Consider the following 20,762-nt stretch of genomic DNA (forward strand, 5'->3'; position numbering starts at 1 on the left):
ACTGGAAACGTACTTTACTCGAAAGTAACCAGAGAAGAAAACAATCTCCACACAAGGAGGAAAAACAACCCGCACACGAACACTGCCGATGACGAATACAATAACACACAACACACAATGAACGACAGAGGGTTAAATAGGGAATACAATACAACATAATGGGGAACAGGTGTACACAATCAGACAAAACAAGTCAAACACCGAGACATAGATCGGTGGCAGCTAGTACTCCGGGGACGACGAACGCCGAAGCCTGCCCGAGCAAGGAGGAGGAGCAGCCTCGGCTGATTCCGTGACACTCTGTCTCTGTCTCTCTCTTTCTGTCTCTCTCTCTCTCTCTATCCCTCTCTCTCTCCTATAGCGATCACAATACAGACAGTACATTATTCTGTATTATTATTTAACAGTTGATTAATTCCTGAACCGTATTTCCTTCTGGGATTTACATAGCGCAGTTAATGTAGTCTTCTTTCCCATTCAATCTCTGCCTTACAGCTCCTCTAATATGGAAGATGAAATCACAACAGATACCAATACTTTGCTAACATCCCTTCTAGCAACACAGTTTCATCACAACAGATACCAATACTTTGCTAACATCCCTTCTAGCACCACAGTTTCATCACAACAGATACCAATACTTTGCTAACATCCCTTCTAGCAACACAGTTTCATCACAACAGATACCAATACTTTGCTAACATCCCTTCTAGCAACACAGTTTCATCACAACAGATACCAATACTTTGCTAACATCCCTTCTAGCAACACAGTTTCATCACAACATATACCAATACTTTGCTAACATCCCTTCTAGCACAACAGTTTCATCACAACAGATACCAATACTTTGCTAACATCCCTTCTAGCAACACAGTTTCATCACAACAGATACCAATACTTTGCTAACATCCCTTCTAGCAACACAGTTTCATCACAACAGATACCAATACTTTGCTAACATCCCTTCTAGCAACACAGTTTCCTAGTTTTCTAGACCCAAAAAACAACAGCATGCAAAAACTTTGCTTTACAATTAGAAATTGCATAGGAAAAATACACAGTAAGCACAAATGATTATTAAGATAACTGAACATACACTTCAACCAGTACAAAGACAATACGTTTCTAATTACTATCAACGAATTGTTCAGTGCTTCATTGATCAATAATTCAATAGGGGGAAATTAGGAATCTAGATGATTTCTGCTTATTCATTGAAATGCAAGGATGCTGACACATGTGCAGCGAATGGCAGCAAATCAAATCTAACGTAGAATGACTTGGTACAATGGAACCAATGGAATAGTGCCAAACTGCCCACACCTGTATGCTGGTCAAGCTAAATGAAGCACACCTCCAGACCTGCTGTATTTGACCCAGGTCTGTTCTCCACTCCCTTTAGCGTCTCCCCTTGGGAGAACAAGATACACAAATGAACAGGATATTTCACGTTTACCTTAGAAACACAGAAACCATACAAACCACATATCCCTATGCAGTAGACCAGTCTCAGTTGCATAACAAAGCTTAAAAGCAATAGAATTGACAGCGTTCCTGGTGTTCAAGTCTCTAATCCTTCCCTCTAGTAAATCTGATCGGTCCCTATTGTCTGCAGATTAATACCTTGAATGACTGTGTGCTATAAAACACTTCCTTATTCATGAGCTTCACCTAGTCTACTGGAAGGCAGAACTGACCCTTGGGACAATCACCACTGTATGGCACAAACTAATGATTGATTGAATGAAGCTTAACCAGTTTACAGGCACAGTTTTTGGTTCAGAGTGACAGCCTTGTTATTTCAACTGAAGTCCACATGACAATCAGTGTTTGGGCGATTGGTGATGATCTGTGTCAATGTGGAAAAATTACTGAATTAACTCAGATATAAGGAGACAGGTGTATTTACCTCCGTTTAGCAATCTGTAGTATGAAGGAATGAGTTCCTACTTCAATATCTTTATAAAACACAGACTGTATGGTTGAGTTGCTGTCTCTATCATTCAGCCCAACCTTTGCTATTGTAAGTATGTAGTATTATTATTGTAAGTATGTAGTATTATTATTGTAAGTATGTAGTATTTGTCACGATCGTCTAACAGAGATGAGGACCAAGGCGCAGCGTTGCAGGCAAACATACTCTTTATTAGAGACACGATCAAAAAACAACAAAACGATAACGTGACAGTTCACGGTCTAACACAACAGACTAGAAACAAGATCCCACAAACTCTGTGGGGAAACAGGCTGCTAAAGTATGGTTCTCAATCAGAGACAACAAGCAACAGCTGAATCACGTTGCCTCTGATTGAGAACCACACTGGCCAACATAGACAAACAATACTAGAATGTGAAACCTAGAACAAAACACATATACTTTACACACCCTGGCTCAACATATTAGAGTCCCCAGAGCCAGGGCGTGACAATATTATTATTGTAAGTATTTAGAATTATCATTGTACGGTAAAGTGGTTATGTAAGGGTTTATTTTGAGATTGTATTGTCCAACTCAGATTAAGCATCTCCTTGGAAGCCCTTTGTCTGGATGCTGTCGGTTTCATCTCAAACAAGTTCAATGACTTGCCAGCAGAAATCCTTGAGTTCTGTGGAACATTCCTGAAGCATCATAAATCTAATGAAAACAATGGGGCATCTAGGGCAGGGCATGATCAGATCATCTTTGAGCTATTGTTTACCCAACATATTATTTCATTCAATAAGCATTTTTCACCTTGACTGATGTTTGACAAGAGCTCAGATGATAATCCACCTGTCATCTTCATACTGTTAGTCAGGTGGACTCCAACCCACCCGTGCCAGTTAAACGATGTGAAAACAGATATACAAACATCTGACAGGGACAGAGCGGAAGTGTAAAAACATACTTTTGACTCACACATTGGTTTAAAGGGGATTGACAAATTACCATGAAAAGCATCCTTTTTTTTGTTTGTGTGATCGTCACCGTGGTAACAGGCATGGAAACAGAATAAGAACACCACAAGGAGCAATAACATTGGTGAATATGGATTGGATTGGTGAAAGCGTAGTGGGTCACTGTTTTCACCTATCCAGCCTACCCAAGGAGGGAATGAAGGATGTATTTCCTAAGTAATCTGTAGCAGGACCAATGCATTATATTTTTCATAAGCAAGTTTTGCACCATTTATGATCAGCATGCATTGTGTACCATACATTTTGAATTGCTGTGGCCATTCGCCCCACAGACACAACAACCCAAACCAAACACATAATGAAAACCTACTCATTAATCAATAAACTCACCATTATCTACAGTGGTAACAGCAATAGTTGTGAAATACATGTAATTGAAATGGAACAACATTCAGGTGTGAAATACATGTATTAACCTTAATCTTTCTTAATCTTGATAATTTAGGCTCATTATTTGTACATTTTTATTTAAATACCTTTCATGTGTCATAACAAATGCATAGTACTGGTGCAAATGCTTACTGGCCGACGAGGTGAACAATCTGTCGATGTGCCCATGAGCAAGGCAATTAACCCTAATTGCTCCTGTAAGTGGCTCTGGATAAGGCACTGCATCGCAGTGCTAGCTGTGCCACTAGAGATCCTGGTTCGAATCCAGGCTCTGTCGTAGCCGGCCGCGACCGGGAGACCCATGGGGCGGCGCACAATTGGCCCAGCGTTGTCCAGGGTAGGGGAGGGAATGGCCGGCAGGGGATTTTGGTAGAGCATGGCGTTTGCAACGCCAGGGTTGTGGGTTCGATTCCCACGGGGGGGGGGGGCCAGTATGAAAAAATAAAAAAAATATATAATGTATGCACTCACTAACTGTAAGTCGCTCTGGATAAGAGCATCTGATAAATGACTAAAATTGAAATGTAAATCAGGCCAATGTCAGAGATTATCAGAGAAAAGTTCAAGATATGCAGAATTACTATAACTCAGGACTTTTTTTCCCCCTTTCGTTTCAGGGTATTATGAAAAAAATGTATTTTAACCTTCGTTTCCCAGTTCAATAAAACCAGTTACACCACTAATACAGAGAACATGTTCAGGGTGTGACAAATGAAACAACGTTTGCCATCTGCTGTGACATTCCTCCTGAATGGATGGCGTGTCTGAGGTGGTATAAAGGTATGGAGGTTGGATGCTGGGGCAGATAGGTAGAGAGGGATCCTCCAGAGAGATCCAGGAATCATGCCCCCTTACACACCGGTGTTGCTGCATCTGCTGCTACTGGTCTCCCTGGCATCAGCGGGACACTTCTATGGAGGCTCCATGTCCTTCACCCCCAAAGGGAGGAACGCTGACGGAACATTCAAGGTGAGAGATATTTAAGGGATCATTGGCTGCGTTTACACAGGCAGCCCAATTCTGATATTTTGCCCAATTATTGGCAAACGATCTGATCTGATTGATCAAAAAAGACTAATTAGTGGCAAAATATCAGAATTTGGCTGCTTGTGTAAACGCAGCCTTAGTGACCCAATTATTCAGCGACCCAAGTCATAGACTGTTCTCTCTTCTTGGGTACCAAAGCACCAAGTCCGGGACCAAAAGGCTCCTTAACAGCTTCTACCCCCAAGCCATAAGACTGCTGAACAGTTCATCAAATGGCTACCCGGACTATTTACATTGACCCCCTTATTTTATTATGATTTATTCTCTTACACAGGCTCGATGTACACTTACTGGACTCTAACCACACACTCACACATACTACACTGACACTCCAACACACACACACACACACACACACACACACACACACATACCTTTACACTCTTCACATAAGCTGCTACTCTCTGTTTATTATCTATGCATAGTCACTTTACCCCTACTAACTGACTGTAAGTCGCTTTGGATAAAAGCGTCTGCTAAATGGCTTATTATTATTATTATTATTATTATTATTATTATTATTATTATTATAACTACATGTACATATTACCTCAATTACCTCCACTACCCAGTACCCCAGCACATTGACTCGGTGGTACTCCTTGTACAGTGGGGAAAAAAAGTATTTAGTCAGCCACCAATTGTGCATGTTCTCCCACTTAAAAAGATGAGAGAGGCCTGTAATTTTCATCATAGGTACACGTCAACTATGACAGACAAAATGAGGAAAAAAAATCCAGAAAATCACATTGTAGGATTTTTTATGAATTTATTTGCAAATTATGGTGGAAAATAAGTATTTGGTCAATAACAAAAGTTTCTCAATACTTTGTTATATACCCTTTGTTGGCAATGACACAGGTCAAACGTTTTCTGTAAGTCTTCACAAGGTTTTCACAAACTGTTGCTGGTATTTTGGCCCATTCCTCCATGCAGATCTCCTCTAGAGCAGTGATGTTTTGGGGCTGTAGCTGGGCAACACAGACTTTCAACTCCCTCCAAAGATTTTCTATGGGGTTGAGATCTGGAGACTGGCTAGGCCACTCCAGGACCTTGAAATGCTTCTTACGAAGCCACTCCTTCGTTGCCCGGGCGGTGTGTTTGGGATCATTGTCATGCTGAAAGACCCAGCCACATTTCATCTTCAATGCCCTTGCTGATGGAAGGAGGTTTTCACTCAAAATCTCACGATACATGGCCCCATTCATTCTTTCCTTTACACGGATCAGTCGTCCTGGTCCCTTTGCAGAAAAACAGCCCCAAAGCATGATGTTTCCACCCCCATGCTTCACAGTAGGTATGGTGTTCTTTGGATGCAACTCAGCATTCTTTGTCCTCCAAACACGACGAGTTGAGTTTTTCCCAAAAATTTCTATTTTGGTTTCATCTGACCATATGACATTCTCCCAATCCTCTTCTGGATCATCCAAATGCACTCTAGCAAACTTCAGACGGGCCTGGACATGTACTGGCTTAAGTAGGGGGACACTCAGGATTTGAGTCCCTGGCGGCGTAGTGTGTTACTGATGGTAGGCTTTGTTACTTTGGTCCCAGCTCTCTGCAGGTCATTCACTAGGTCCCCCCGTGTGGTTCTGGGATTTTTGCTTACCGTTCTTGTGATCATTTTGACCCCACGGGGTGAGATCTTGCGTGGAGCCCCAGATCGAGGGAGATTATCAGTGGTCTTGTATGTATTCCATTTCCTAATAATTGCTCCCACAGTTGATTTCTTCAAACCAAGCTGCTTACTTACCTATTGCAGATTCAGTCTTCCCGGCCTGGTGCAGGTCTACAATTTTGTTTCTGGTGTCCTTTGACAGCTCTTTGGTCTTGGCCATTGTGGAGTTTGGAGTGTGACTGTTTGAGGTTGTGGACAGGTGTCTTTTATACTGATAACAAGTTCAAACAGGTGCCATTAATACAGGTAACGAGTGGAGGACAGAGGAGCCTCTTAAAGAAGAAGTTACAGGTCTGTGAGAGCCAGAAATCTTGCTTGTTTGTAGGTGACCAAATACTTATTTTCCACCATAATTTGCAAATAAATTCATTAAAAATCCTACAATGTGATTTTCTGGATTTTTTTTTCTCCATTTGTCTGTCATAGTTGACGTGTACCTATGATGAAAATTACAGGCCTCTCTCATCTTTTTAAGTGGGAGAACTTGCACAATTGGTGGCTGACTAAATACTTTTTTCCCCCACTGTATATAGCCTCGTTATTGTTATTGTATTGTGTTACTATTTTTCCTTAAGTTTATTTAGCAAATTGTTCTTACTTTTTTTTAACTGCGTTGGTGGTTAAGGGCTCGTCAGTCAGCATTTCACCCTAAGGACTAATATACCTGTTGCATTCGGCGCACGTGACAATTACAATTTTTGATTTGATTCTTTACTGTATTAGCATATGGTTGGAATCTTTAGAAATGTTGAATGACATCGCATCTATTCCAATACAATTTATTGTATTACGGTATATTAATAAGGGTGCATGCAATAATTGTGAATTTAGATAAATTATATTCAATCACCATTTATTGTTTTATTTAGCGTATGAGTATTTATGTTTCAATTAATGGAATGCAACGTTTTGTTATCAAATTATTGAGACATAAGAGGCTATAGAAAAAATACATTTGAGATTTATTAAGCTTTTGCATCAATGTAAAATGAGCACCTGGTATTTTCAGAAGGGAATCAAAGAAAACACGAAACTGTCTTAAAGTCATTTTTTCTTAATGTGTCTGTTTTTCCATTTGTTACGTTTGATTCAGTCTGAAATTAACAGGTGCAAATGTTTCACTGGTATAAACACTTAACAAATATGGTGCATGTGTAGGACAGAGAAAGGAACCTTTTTGCACCTATTCTGGCATTGCAGTAAATTAGTGGATTTCTGGCGCGCTATACATACAGCCACTCAGATCATTTTAGACATGGAATTAGAACAATCTCCAAGCCTTTACCTCCTTAATTACATGCCAAATGTCACGCTTGACTCAGACAGGCTAAGGTTGCTGAAAACTATCCTACTTTGCAAATAAATGTATTCTTGTATTTTGGAAAAAATGACAAACCACCCACCTTTCAATCGTGGTTAAAACAGGTTGCAGACTTTTTGTCATTAGAGAATTAAACAAGAATGACAGAACCGTGGATCCAAATTTGTGAAAGTATTTTCCCCTGTTATCCTTTATTGAGACAAGCTCTTAAACATTACATTTATTTTTATCGTCAATTGCACACAAGGTCCAACCGGAACTTGACTTCCACTTTTAACCCAACCCCTCTGAATCAGACGTGCGTGAGGCTGCCGCATTGGGCGCCCGGGGAAGAAGTCCCAGCGAGTACTTCACGCACATATAATGTTGTCTTTGAAAATATATATAGAATTACATGCCCACAACTTGGCTGTAAAAACAACCCACTTCATCCAATATGGCGCTGCTGCTGTTTGGTTAGTTTGAGTGTTTTGTATGTATTCCCTTTGCTGTTTGGTTTGTTTGTATTTATCATTAATATCAGAATATTAAAAGGCAAACAACGAATATGGTGCAAATCTCCAACTGCAGTGAGTAAGTGCCAATCTGTTATCATCTGCCAGTTATCACAGATAAAATGCTATAACAGTCTCTGTTGAACATATTGAAATGATTCTTCGTGAGATTGAAACAGTTGTTCTGGCAAAGCTGTTTCAAAACATCCGTTTAATTAGACTTCATCAGTCTAATTATGTTTTATTGCCCCATTACAATGTAACTTTCTGTTCTCCAGGTGGATTTCCGCTACAAGAATACCCATGATTGGTGTGATTACGCTTACTGGTATTGTTCCTCAGGGAACTGCGGCTCTTCTATCGAAAATGTGAGAGGCACAATTGACACCAGCAGCAGAGGGCGGAGTGCTTACTACAACCAGTGGTGTGAAACTGAAACGGTCGAAACCAGAAATATTCCCAGTGATAAAGCTTTTCAATTGATGTAAGTTTGTTATGAAAGAGATATATTCAATTTATTGAAATCTGGTAAAATGGTTTTGGCTATACTGTTCAAACCTACTTCTACAAGGTAGACTCCCTCATTTAGGTTTTTTTCAAAGACCATGTCAAAGACACTAGGTAAAGGATATTGCTATGGTGGGTTTGGTAACATTCCAGCCCAAGTGACCACTTATCTAAATATGTTTTGTTGTTGTAATAGACAAAACAGCTGCTGTTGGATCCCCACAGTAAACGGTCTTGGATCTTGGAGCCTGGAAACACAAGTGGATCTGGGATCAAGATCGGATACTGGTGAACCCAACAGATCTCCAGTCACAGCCATTCTTCCTTTCATACGGTAAAACTTTCTGACTCCATATACAGTACCTCTTTGAACTGATCAGGTTTTCTTTGGATATAACTAAGAATAGTGCAGAATGTACACGATTATTTTAGGTCATTTGCATAGGTTATTGAAATCCTAATTCCCTTGTTTAGACATATGGCTCCATTTTTGGCTGGCGGTAAGAAGGCGCCAGAATCAAACTCAAGTTAGTTTGCAATTTCGTTATGTAAAAAATAGCACACCAGCATTTTCCAGCCCTGACACCAGGTTCGGCAATTTACCTGTCTAACTTCAGCTTACTTGCGCTAAAGTGGGAGGGGTGGCAATATTTGAGGTGTGTGTCTAGGGGCAGCCCCCACACCGGTCCATTCTTTTTTTCTCCAGGCCACCTATCATTAGCCAGATATTATAAATTTAGACACGCCCACTGTTGTTGTTTTGTTTTTATTAGAATTATACACTGTATTTTTAGGCCTTATCAATAGCCTAGTGAATTTGATCTTGCTTATTGACTATGTTTGGCATGTCCATGTCCAGACTGCAATTTACAGTAGCCCCTATATCAGTACACATGCTATAGCCTATGGTCATTTCCATATTGAAGCAATGCAATTAGAACAATGTGGACTGCAAACATGTTCAACATACTATTTTTTGCAAATATGGGGCAGGCTATTTAACGAACTAGGCTGTAACGGACTAACATTCGAATTGAAGTTGATGACAACGCAATAAATACATAAAACACCCTAAATACACAACTTGAAGCAACCACATATTTAGCCATGGAACACGTTCTGATTGGCCAGTGAGGAGCCAAGCCTCGACACACCCACAACTGGTTTATTCATCAAAGCCAAGCCCTTTTGCGCCACTGCCAGCAACTGCGCCAATAATAGTGGTGGTGAAAATAGCTAAACTATGTCTGACACGCCTCCGAACCAACTGCCAGCGCCCAGACCGATCATTGTGTTAGGTTTGTTAAAATAGAGCCCCTGGAGTTTACTCATTTCACATGTTGTATTTCTGACTCATGTCATTGTAGTGTTCCCCAGAACTGTCAGAGATCCTACAACCTCATGGCCTTTGACCCTGACGGTGATCGTGTCAGATGCAGATACGGATTGGTCAGACCTGAGTGCGATAGGTGTGACCAGCCCTCAGGCTTCTACCTGGATCAGGTTGGTGTGAGCAGTTATTTTCAACCCCTTTGAATCTAATGTGATTGTTGATACGCTCCACAATGTGCTGGGCTGTCACGGTGTGACCAAAACATTACAACATAAACCACAACTCATTTGCATTCAATCTATAATGTGATTGCACAATATTGGCATATTGTATTTGGTCTTAACCAGCGATTCCTTTTGTGTTCTAACCTCTTCACTCTGTTAGGGATCTTGCTCCTTACGATACGGTTACACTTCGGCGAGCGGCGTCTACGGGTTTGAACTAGTTGTAGAGGACTTCCCCAACCAACACATCACCCTGTCTTACACCGATGGCTCTAGTTCCTCCAGAACTCCGCTTCATGCAGGGAGACGCCGACGCTCCATCTACCAAACAACCGTCTCCTATCCCTGGTGGTGGAACCAACCCACCACCACTCCTGGGTGGAACCAACCCACCACCACTCCTGGGTGGAACCAACCCACCACCACTCCTGGGTGGAACCAACCCAACACCACTCCTGGGTGGAACCAACCCACCACGACTCCTTCTCCTTGGTGGTGGAACCAACCCACCACGACTCCTTCTTCTCCTTGGTGGTGGAACCAACCCACCACGACTCCTTCTTCTCCTTGGTGGTGGAACCAACCCACCACGACTCCTTCTTCTCCTTGGTGGTGGAACCAACCCACCACGACTCCTCCTTCTCCTTGGTGGTGGAACCAACCCACCACGACTCCTTCTCCTTGGTGGTGGAACCAACCCAACATCATTCCCCAATCAACAACCACAGCAGTCACCACCACCACCTGGCCCACTACCACCACCACCACCAGGCCCACTACCACCACCCCCTGGACCCCTTCCACCCCAGGAAGCCTGTATCCCTCCACTGCTCCCCTCAGCAAACTCCCTCTGCAGTTCTCTCTTCTGGGTGAGAAACACTCCTCTTCTGATGGTTAAGAATGCATTGGATGGATGGATGGACATATTTATTCTACAAACAACAACAAACATGGCATTTATTTGTGTAGTATTGGCCTTTACTTGTGTACGTTTGTTCTTTTCCAATTCAGTGGACTCTCCTGCTCCCTCTTGCGATGAGGGAATGTACCTGCCCAGGTTCCTGCATCCGACACCACACAACGGAGAGCATCTCCACGCCGAGGTCAACAAAGAGCTGGAGATCAGGATCAAGGCCGAGGCTATATACTCAACGTAAGGGACAACATCCATGAAAGTTTATGATACAGTATTATACCCAGGATTATATTTCTAGTGCATGCACTCATGGCTGGAACAGTGCGTCCTGGCTGTAACAGTGCGTCCTGGCTGTAACAGTGCATCCTGGCTGTAACAGTGCGTCCTGGCTGTAACTAAAAACGTTATCGCCTGTAGTACTTTGTAACTATTTCAGTGATTACAAATATTTTATTCTGCAATCAATTATTTGTCCTAAGGCAGTCTACTGTATAAGTTCACCAAAAGGTCTAAGAAAACTAAACGTTTTTCAATTAAGAGTAAATGTATTTTCTGTGATTGATTTGGATTGGTGCTGTTGTCTCTTTGCTAAGGGGGATGCTTGTGACGTCTGACTCTGACGTCACCCCACATAAGTTGCGATTTAAAATGGTTAAGGTTAGGGTTAGGTAGGGTAGGGTAGGGGGTTCAGGTTAGGGTTAGGATTCAGGGTAGGGTCAGTCCAAGGATCCCACTTAGCATTTACCTTGTCCATTTTGCCTCCTTTCTAGGATTAATGATGTCATCGTCAGTGGACCTCTGAACATCACCAATCACATGACTACCCAAGGGGAGTTTGTCATCCGGTGGACACCCATCCGGGACAATCTGGGGGAGTATTTCCCCATTTGCTTCATCACTGAGGGGCTATCCGGGTAGGTCTTATGTTTTATAATGCTAGAAACATCACCAGAACTGCTCTGCTACTTTCTGTATGTTCTGCTACTTCCTGTACGTTCTGCTACTTCCTGTACGTTCTGCTACTTCCTGTACGTTCTGCTACTTCCTGTACATTCTGCTACTTCCTGTACGTTCTGCTACTTCCTGTACGTTCTGCTACTTCCTGTACGTTCTGCTACTTCCTGTATATTCTGCTACTTCCTGTACGTTCTGCTACTTCCCTCTGGAGTTTCCTCTTTTTATCAAATGTAATTTCCCAACGCACATGAGAGAGAGACTAATAATACATGTAATAAAAATATTACAATGTGCCGTTGTTTACCCTGATCTTCTCTAATACTTTCAGATCTAGCGTCTATCAGTCTGAGATGAGATGTGTTGTAGTGGAGGTCGGACGCAGAAATGGTTTGTAGATTCTTCCACCATCAATATGCTGTGGTGTGTGATTGGACAATATGCTGTGGTGTGTGATTGGACAATATGCTGTGGTGTGGGATTGGACAATATGCTGTGGTGTATGATTGGACAAAATGCTTTGGTGTGTGATTGTATGATTGATAACAGATGAAGCTGTGAATACTGTATGATACATACTATATATAGACTACACATCTGAAATCACCAAACGTGACGGAAAGATACAAATTAAACTCAAAATGACTCCAACCAACTCAAATCATGGTTCACAGTCACATTGTTTTGATAGGAGGAAATACAACAATAACAAAATATCTCCCATGACAGTCAAAGCCAAGGTGGTGTGTGACGAGACCAAGATGACAGTAGAAGTGGAGAAGTCCTCTGTTACTGGAATTCATGAGGACCATCTCCGCCTCAACGATCCCAGTAACTCTGCCTGCGACCTGCAACGCCTCTCCAACAGCACACACATCATTGGAGTCATCCCCCTCAATGCCTGTGGCACTCAGATAGAGGTGAGACCTCCGAGGTGTCAAATATTATATTGGGATGACATACAGTGAGGGAAAAAAAGTATTTGATCCCCTGCTGATTTTGTACGTTTGCCCACTGACAAAGAAATTATCAGTCTATAATTTTAATGGTAGGTTTATTTGAACAGTGAGAGACAGAGTAACAACAAAACAATCCAGAAAAACGCATGTCAAAAATGTTATAAATTGATTTGCATTTTAATGAGGGAAATAAGTATTTGACCCCCTCTCAATCAGAAAGATTTCTGGCTCCCAGGTGTCTTTTATACAGGTAACGAGCTGAGATTAGGAGCACACTTTTAAAGGGAATGCTCCTAATCTCAGCTTGTTACCTGTATAAAAGACACCTGTCCACAGAAGCAATCAATCAATCAGATTCCAAACTCTCCACCATGGCCAAGACCAAAGAGCTCTCCACGGATGTCAGAGACAAAATTGTAGACCTACACAAGGCTGGAATGGGCTACAAGACCATCGCCAAGCAGCTTGGTGAGAAGGTGACAACAGTTGGTGTGATTATTCGCAAATGGAAGAAACACAAAAGAACTGTCAATCTCCCTCGGCCTGGGGCTCCATGCAAGATCTCACCTCGTGGAGTTGCAATGATCATGAGAACGGTGAGGAATCAGCCCAGAACTACACGAGAGGATCTTGTCAATGATCTCAAGGCAGCTGGGACCATAGTCACCAAGAAAACAATTGGTGACACACTACGCCGTGAAGGACTGAAATCCTGCAGCGCCCGCAAGGTCCCCTGCTCAAGAAAGCACATATACAGGCCCGTCTGAAGTTTGCCAATTAACATCTGAATGATTCAGAGGAGAACTGGGTGAAAGTGTTATGGTCAGATGAGACCAAAATGGAGCTCTTTGGCATCAACTCAACTCGCCGTGTTTGGAGGAGGAGGAACGCTGCCTATGACCCCAAGAACACCATCCCCACCGTCAAACATGGAGGTGGAAACATTATGCTTTGGGGATGTTTTTCTGCTAAGGGGACAGGACAACTTCACCGCATCAAAGGGACGATGGACGGGGCCATGTACCGTCAAATCTTGGGTGAGAACCTCCTTCCCTCAGCCAGGGCATTGAAAATGGGTCGTGGATGGTTATTCCAGCATGACAATGACCCAAAACACACAGCCAAGGCAACAAAGGAGTGGCTCAAGAAGAAGCACATTAAGGTCCTGGAGTGGACAAGCCAGTCTCCAAACCTTAATCCCATAGAACATCTGTGGAGGGAGCTGAAGGTTCGAGTTGCCAAACGTCAGCCTCAAAACCTTAATGACTTGGAGAAAATCTGCAAAGAGGAGTGGAACAAAATCCCTCCTGAGATGTGTGCAAACCTGGTGGCCAACTACAAGAAACGTCTGACCTCTGTGATTGCCAACAAGGGTTTTGCCACCAAGTACTAAGTCATGTTTTGCAGAGGGGTCAAATATTTATTTCCCTCATTAAAATGCAAATCAATTTATAACATTTTTGACATGCGTTTTTTCAGGATTTTTTTGTTGTTATTCTGTCTCTCACTGTTCAAATAAACCTACCATTAAAATTATAGACTGATCATGTCTTTGTCAGTGGGCAAACGTACAAAATTAGCAGGGGATCAAATACTTTTTTCCCTCACTGTATGTACAGTATTTCTCTTTGTGTGAGACCCATTCACTCCTGGGTCTGAGTTCTCTATATTGAACCTGTTCGAGGGGATATTCACCCCAAGGCACCAACTAGGCTGACTGATCTTGAATTGGTTTCCTCAGAGGAAGGGTCAAGATGGAATGTTTTGGTGAAGGGTGGCTTATGCTGCCTGTGGGAAGATCTGCCCTCAGAACAGTTTTGCATCTAAAGAGAAACCAACATGCTCTCCCATAACCCAAAGAGTTTCACAGCAACATAGGAACTGAAACGATTGCCGATTTGATCTTATTGATGTGTGTAGAGTTCAGTGCTGGCAGTGACCACAAAATGTAACTGTCTAGATGATTTCCCTCTCCATCTCTCTCAATCCAGGAGGACGACGACAACCTCATCTTCAAGAACGAAATCACCACCTTCGACAACCCCAACGATATCATCACCAGGCACCACCAGGTGGAGATCCAGTTCTACTGCCAGTACGCCAAACGCGGCAACGTGTCTCTGGGCTTCACGGCACACAGGGACAGCGTCACGGTCGTGGAGAAAGGCTTCGGCACGTTCACCTACCAGTTTGAGTTCTACCAGACCAGCCAGTTCACCAATATGGTGGATCCCCGTGACTACCCGTTAGACGTGGTGGTGAAGCAGATGGTCTACATGGACATCGAGGCCGTGTCCACTGTGAATAACACTGAGCTCTTCGTGGAGTCCTGCAGAGCGACGCCGTACGACAACCCCAACTACCACCCCACCTACTCCATCATAGAAAACGGGTGAGATTGAGCACACAGATTCAGATTCAGCTTTATTAGCATGAGTGGCAAGGCCACTGTTGGTAAAAGCAAAGTGAGATAAAGACATCAACAATAACGCTAAAAAATAATGACAATAGTAATGGTGATTAGAGAAAGGAAACATGTACAGTACCAGTCAAAGGTTTGGACACACCTACTCATTCAAGGCTTTTTCTTAATTTTTACTATTTTCTACATAGTAGAATAATAGTGAAGACATCAAAACTATGAAATAACACATGGAATCATGTAGTAACCAAAAAAGTGTTATTAAAATATAAACGCTAAGGCATTCATCAACCTCATGGTGGACACTTGTCAGTACTGTGAGATGTATAATAGAAATGACAGATTTGAGACATTTGTATAAAGGCTGTGGAATATTCTAGACTAAAAGATTGTTTTACTGCACTTACTGTATGTACTTTACATATTTACTGTACTCTAGGTTTTACCTGTCTGTTTTTTTTACCAGGTGCAATGTGGACGAGACGGTTCAAATCTTCTCACCCCGTCACCAGAGGCATTTCCAGTTCGGAATGGAAGCTTTCAAATTCATCGGACTGCACGACCAGGTACATGGGGACAGATTGCTGGATCATTCAAGGGTCGTATCAAGGCTGATATCTTCTTAGTTCAGTGACCTTTAAACCCTCTGGCTACAGGTGTACATCAGCTGTTCAGTGATCCTGTGTGAGGCTGGGAACCCCAACACCCGGTGTGCCCAGGGCTGCGTCAACTCCACCTCCCCCCAGCCTGATGGCCACCACCACCGCAAGAGAGAGGCCGCCATGCAAACGGCCAAGCACCACATCTCCCAGGGTCCTTTGCGCCTGAGAAGGAGTTCAGAGAGCTCAGGTAACGGCTGTAGCTGTAGATAAGCTAGAAATCAAAACGTTGTTCTTTGAGTTATTGAAGAGACGGTATATTGCTGAAGTTCTCATCCATGATTTAGGAAAGACCTCTGCAGTCAACATTTTTCAACAGGCATAAGCAATAGCATCTCAAGATAAATCTCTGGATAAAAAGGTGTTTTTTGTATCACAAAGTATTTTTGTGTTAAAAAAAAAGGCATTTACGTGTTTTCTTGTTTTTTCTCCAGTGACCAACATGAACATGGTGTTGATGGCTGGGTGTATCGTAGCAACCGTTGCCATGCTGTGCGGAGTGATGCTCTACAAGGCCAAAACATCAGGGGTTAAATACCAACCCCTGACAGCATTTGAGACTTAGTCCGATGGCAGCCGTCCTTTCACATGTAGCCTGCACTATATAAAGAAGGATGGTGGGAAATATAGATCATTTGAAAAGTGGTCTCTGACTTTTACAATGAAACGTCTCTTGGGATCAATACAAGAATATACATTAATCCGTAAAAAACGTACTTTGCAGTGCCCTCTAGTGTACAGATGACGTGCAATATACAAAGACAGAAAACCTATTAACCACACAACAACCATATAAGTAGGCCCAAATGGCTCCTACGACTTGTTTTAACAGTTAAATGCCTGGTTCTTATTATTATCTGTATTGGGATGTGGGGATAGTAATGTAATACTGGGAGTTGACATGTTCTGGAAAGGCTTTCTATATAGGCCAGGGTCTGTTGAACCAGGGATCAATTACGTTTATTTGTTATGATTGTGTTACATCAAAATGGGACCCTGGTTAAAATAAATGTTTCGTCTATATGATGTAATGAATTACTATAAAATGGTCCTTTTGATAAATGAATGTATGTGTATTAATTTAGCCATGGTATCTTACACATTAAACATTTACATACAATGTACATAGCATCTTTGTGTATCTAAAATAGTGTGCATGATTTTCCCTGGATCCACAGCAAACAAATGCCCCTTGTGCCTCCTCACATGATCCAACATGGCTGCCCTGTTACATATGGCCATCAGTGGAGCAGGAGTGCTTTGATTAACATTCTGCATGATCCAACATGGCTGCCCTGTTACATATGGCCATCAGTGGAGCAGGAGTGCTTTGATTAACATTCTGCGTGATCCAACATGGCTGCCCTGTTACATATGGCCATCAGTGGAGCAGGAGTGCTTTGATTAACATTCTGCGTGATCCAACATGGCTGCCCTGTTACATATGGCCATCAGTGAACCCAAAGTGCTTTGATTAACATTCTGTTGAGGAAATGTAGACCTATAGGCCTAATGCAAAGAAATAATGTGTCGATTTTTTTTAAATGATTGAATTTCTTGTTATATACACAATTCAGCTTTAAGCTGCCATGTGTACTGGAATAAAACTCAACTATAAATAAGTTGACGCCAGTGGAGGCTTCTGAGGGGAGAACGGCTCATAGTAATGGCTGGAACGGAGCGAATGGAATGGCATCAAACTCAAGGAAACCTTGTGTCTGATGTATTTGATACCGTTCCCTCTTATTCCGCTTCAGCCATTACCACAAGCCTGTCCTTCCCAATTAAGGCGCCACCAATCTCCTGTGGTTGACACAGTTCAGCGTTGAATAAAGTACTGTAGTATAAGTATGTTGATTTACACTGCCCTCCTGTGGTCAAATATTAGTTAAATCCAGGATTATTATCACCCAGAATAACAGTATCGATTGTAGTATGTAGTATTAAATTCAAGCATAATGTCTTGTCTAGTTTGCCATAGCTACAGAAAATGTGTAACATACATTTTTGTTGCAGATTAATGAAGTACTTCATAATGGGGTCAGTGATAATCCACTGACTGACAGACCAAAGCCACACACACATCATCATCACCAGCGATCCCTTGTTTTACCATCTCACCACATTCACATTTACATTTACATCATTTAGCAGACGTTCTTATCCAGAGCGACTTACAAATTGGTGCATTCAACTTATGATAGCCAGTGGGACAACCACCTTTTTTTTTTTATGGGGGGTGGGGGAAGAAGGATTACTTTATACTATTCCAGGTATTCCTTAAAGAGGTAGGGTTTCAAGTGTCTCCGGAAGGTGGTCAGTGACTCCACTGTCCTGGCGTCATGGGGGAGCTTGTTCCACCATTGGGGTGCCAGAGCAGCGAATAGCTTTGACTGGGCTGAGCAGGAACTGTGCTTCCGTAAAGGTAGGGGAGCTAGCAGGCCAGAGGTGGATGAACGTAGTGCCCTCGTTTGGGTGTAGGGTCTGATCAGAGCCTGAAGGTAAGGAGGTGCCGTTCCCCTCACAGCTCCGTAGGCAAGCACCATGGTCTTGTAGTAGATGCGAGCCTCAACTGGAAGCCAGTGGAGTGTGCGGAGGAGCGGGGTGACATGAGAGAACTTGGGAAAGTTGAACACCAGACGGGCTGCAGCGTTCTGGATGAGTTGTAGGGGTTTAATGGCACAGGCAGGGTGCCCAGCCAACAGCGAGTTGCAGTAATCCAGACGGGAGATGACAAGTGCCTGGATTAGGACCTGTGCCGCTTTCTGTGTGAGGTAGGGTCGTACTCTGCGAATGTTGTAGAGCATGAACCTGCAGGATCGGGTCACCGCTTTGATGTTAGCGGAGAACGACAGGGTGTTGTCCAGGGTCATGCCAAGGTTCTTTGCACTCTGGGAGGAGAACACAATGGAGTTGTCAACCGTGATGGCGAGATCATGGAGCGGGCAGTTTTTCCCCGGGAGGAAGAGCAGCTCCGTCTTGCCAAGGTTCAGCTTGAGGTGGTGATCCGACATCCACACTGATATGTCTGTCAGACATGCAGAGATGCAATTCGCCACCTGGTTATCAGAAGGAGGAAAGGAGAAAATGAATTGTGTGTCGTCTGCGTAGCAATGATAGGAGAGACCATGTGAGGATATGACAGAGCCAAGTGACTTGGTGTATAGTGAGAATAGGAGAGGGCCTAGAACTGAGCCCTGGGGGACACCAGTGGTGAGAGCACGTGGTGCGGAGACAGATTCTTGCCACGCCACCTGGTAGGAGCGACCTGTCAGGTAGGACGCAATCCAAGAGTGAGCAGCGCCGGAGATGCCCAACTCGGAGAGGGTGGAGAGGAGGATCTGATGGTTCACAGTATTAAAGGCAGCGGATAGGTCTAGAAGGATAAGAGCAGAGGAGAGAGAGTTAGCTTTAGCAGTGCGGAGAGCCTCCGTGACACAGAGAAGAGCAGTCTCAGTTGAATGACCAGTCTTGAAACCTGACTGGCTTGGATCAAGAAGGGCATTCTGAGAGAGATAGCAGGAGAGTTGGCTAGAGACGGCACGCTCAAGAGTTTTGGAGAGAAAAGAAAGAAGGGATACTGGTCTGTAGTTGTTGACATCGGAGGGATCGAGTGTAGGTTTTTTGAGGAGGGGTGAAACTCTCGCTCTCTTGAAGACGGAAGGGACATGGCCAGCGGTCAAGGATGAGTTGATGAGCGAGGTGAGGTAAGGGAGAAGGTCTCCGGAAATGGTCTGGAGAAGAGAGGAGGGGATAGGGTCAAGTGGGCAGGTTGTTGGGCGGCTGGCCTTCACAAATCGCAAGATTTCATCTGGAGAGAGAGGGGAGAAAGAAGTCAAAGCATAGGGTAGGGCAGTGTGAGCAGGACCAGCGGTGTCATTTGACTTAATAAATGAGGATCGGATGTCGTCAGCCTTCTTTTCAAAATGGTTGACGAAGTCATCCACAGAGAGGGAGGAGGGAGGGGGAGGAGGAGGAGGATTCAGCAGGGAGGAGAAGGTGGCAAAGAGCTTCCTAGGGTTAGAGGCAGAGGCTTGAAATGTAGAGTGGTAGAAAGTGGCTTTAGCAGCGGAAACAGAGGAAGAGAATGTAGAGAGGAGGGAGTGAAAAGATGACAGGTCCGCAGGGAGTCTAGTTTTCCTCCATTTCCGCTCGGCTGCTACGGGGCCCTCTTCTGTGTGCTCGCAATGAGTCGTCAAGCCATGGAGCAGGAGGGGAGGACCGAGCCGGCTGGGAGGATAGGGGACATAGAGAGTCAAAATATGCAGAAAGGGAGGAGAGGAGAGTTGAGGAGGCAGAATCAGGAGATCGGAGGGAGAAGGATTTAGCAGAGGGAAGAGATGATAGGATGGAAGAGGAGAGTAGCGGGAGAGAGAGAGCGAAGGTTGTGACGGCACATTACCATCTGAGTAGGGGCAGAGTGAGTAGTGTTGGAGGAGAGCGAGAGAGAAAAGGATACAAAGTAGTGGTCGGAGACATGGAGAGGAGTTGCAGTGAGATTAGTAGAAGAGCAACATCTAGTAAAGATGAAGTCAAGTGTATTGCCTGCCTTGTGAGTAGGGGGGGACGGTGAGAGGGTGAGGTCAAAAGAGGAAGGGAGTGGAAAGAAGGAGGCAGAGAGAAATGAGTCAAAGGCAGACGTAGGGAGGTTAAAGTCATCCAGAACTGTGAGGGGTGAGCCATCCTCAAGAAAGGAACTTATCAAGGCGTCAAGCTCATTGATGAACTCTCCAAGGGAACCTGGAGGGCGATAAATGACAAGGATGTTAAGCTTGAATGGGCTAGTGACTGTGACAGCATGGAATTCAAATGAGGAGATAGACAGATGGGCCAGGGGAAAAAGAGAGAATGTCCACTTGGGAGAGATGAGGATTCCTGTGCCACCGCCGCGCTGACC

At 43.5% G+C, this 20,762-nt stretch overlaps 1 protein-coding gene across 1 annotated transcript; it reads left to right on the forward strand.

Annotated features, from left to right (window-relative positions):
- Nucleotides 1-4,193: 4,193 nt before the first annotated feature.
- LOC121545283 lies at nucleotides 4,194-16,945 on the forward strand. The gene is made up of 13 exons (XM_041855708.2): nucleotides 4,194-4,320; nucleotides 8,170-8,375; nucleotides 8,595-8,732; nucleotides 9,766-9,901; nucleotides 10,116-10,824; nucleotides 10,967-11,108; nucleotides 11,642-11,785; nucleotides 12,157-12,215; nucleotides 12,555-12,745; nucleotides 14,776-15,176; nucleotides 15,673-15,772; nucleotides 15,863-16,055; nucleotides 16,300-16,945. The coding sequence occupies exons 1-13, from the start codon at nucleotides 4,195-4,197 to the stop codon at nucleotides 16,428-16,430; spliced, it is 2,676 nt and encodes an 891-aa protein (XP_041711642.2). The 5' UTR covers nucleotide 4,194; the 3' UTR covers nucleotides 16,431-16,945.
- Nucleotides 16,946-20,762: the final 3,817 nt, after the last annotated feature.

The sequence above is a fragment of the Coregonus clupeaformis genome, unplaced genomic scaffold, assembly GCF_020615455.1.
Source record: "Coregonus clupeaformis isolate EN_2021a unplaced genomic scaffold, ASM2061545v1 scaf2184, whole genome shotgun sequence".
In the NCBI taxonomy this organism is placed as follows: Eukaryota; Metazoa; Chordata; class Actinopteri; order Salmoniformes; family Salmonidae; genus Coregonus; species Coregonus clupeaformis.

Bases quoted from the DNA above. Each gene is read 5' to 3' on its own strand.
- LOC121545283 (XM_041855708.2), top strand. From the start codon at position 4,195: ATGCCCCCTTACACACCGGTGTTGCTGCATCTGCTGCTACTGGTCTCC. The intron at 4,321-8,169 runs GTGAGAGATATT...TCTGTTCTCCAG, and splicing joins ACGCTGACGGAACATTCAAG to GTGGATTTCCGCTACAAGAA. The intron at 12,746-14,775 runs GTGAGACCTCCG...CTCTCAATCCAG, and splicing joins CCTGTGGCACTCAGATAGAG to GAGGACGACGACAACCTCAT.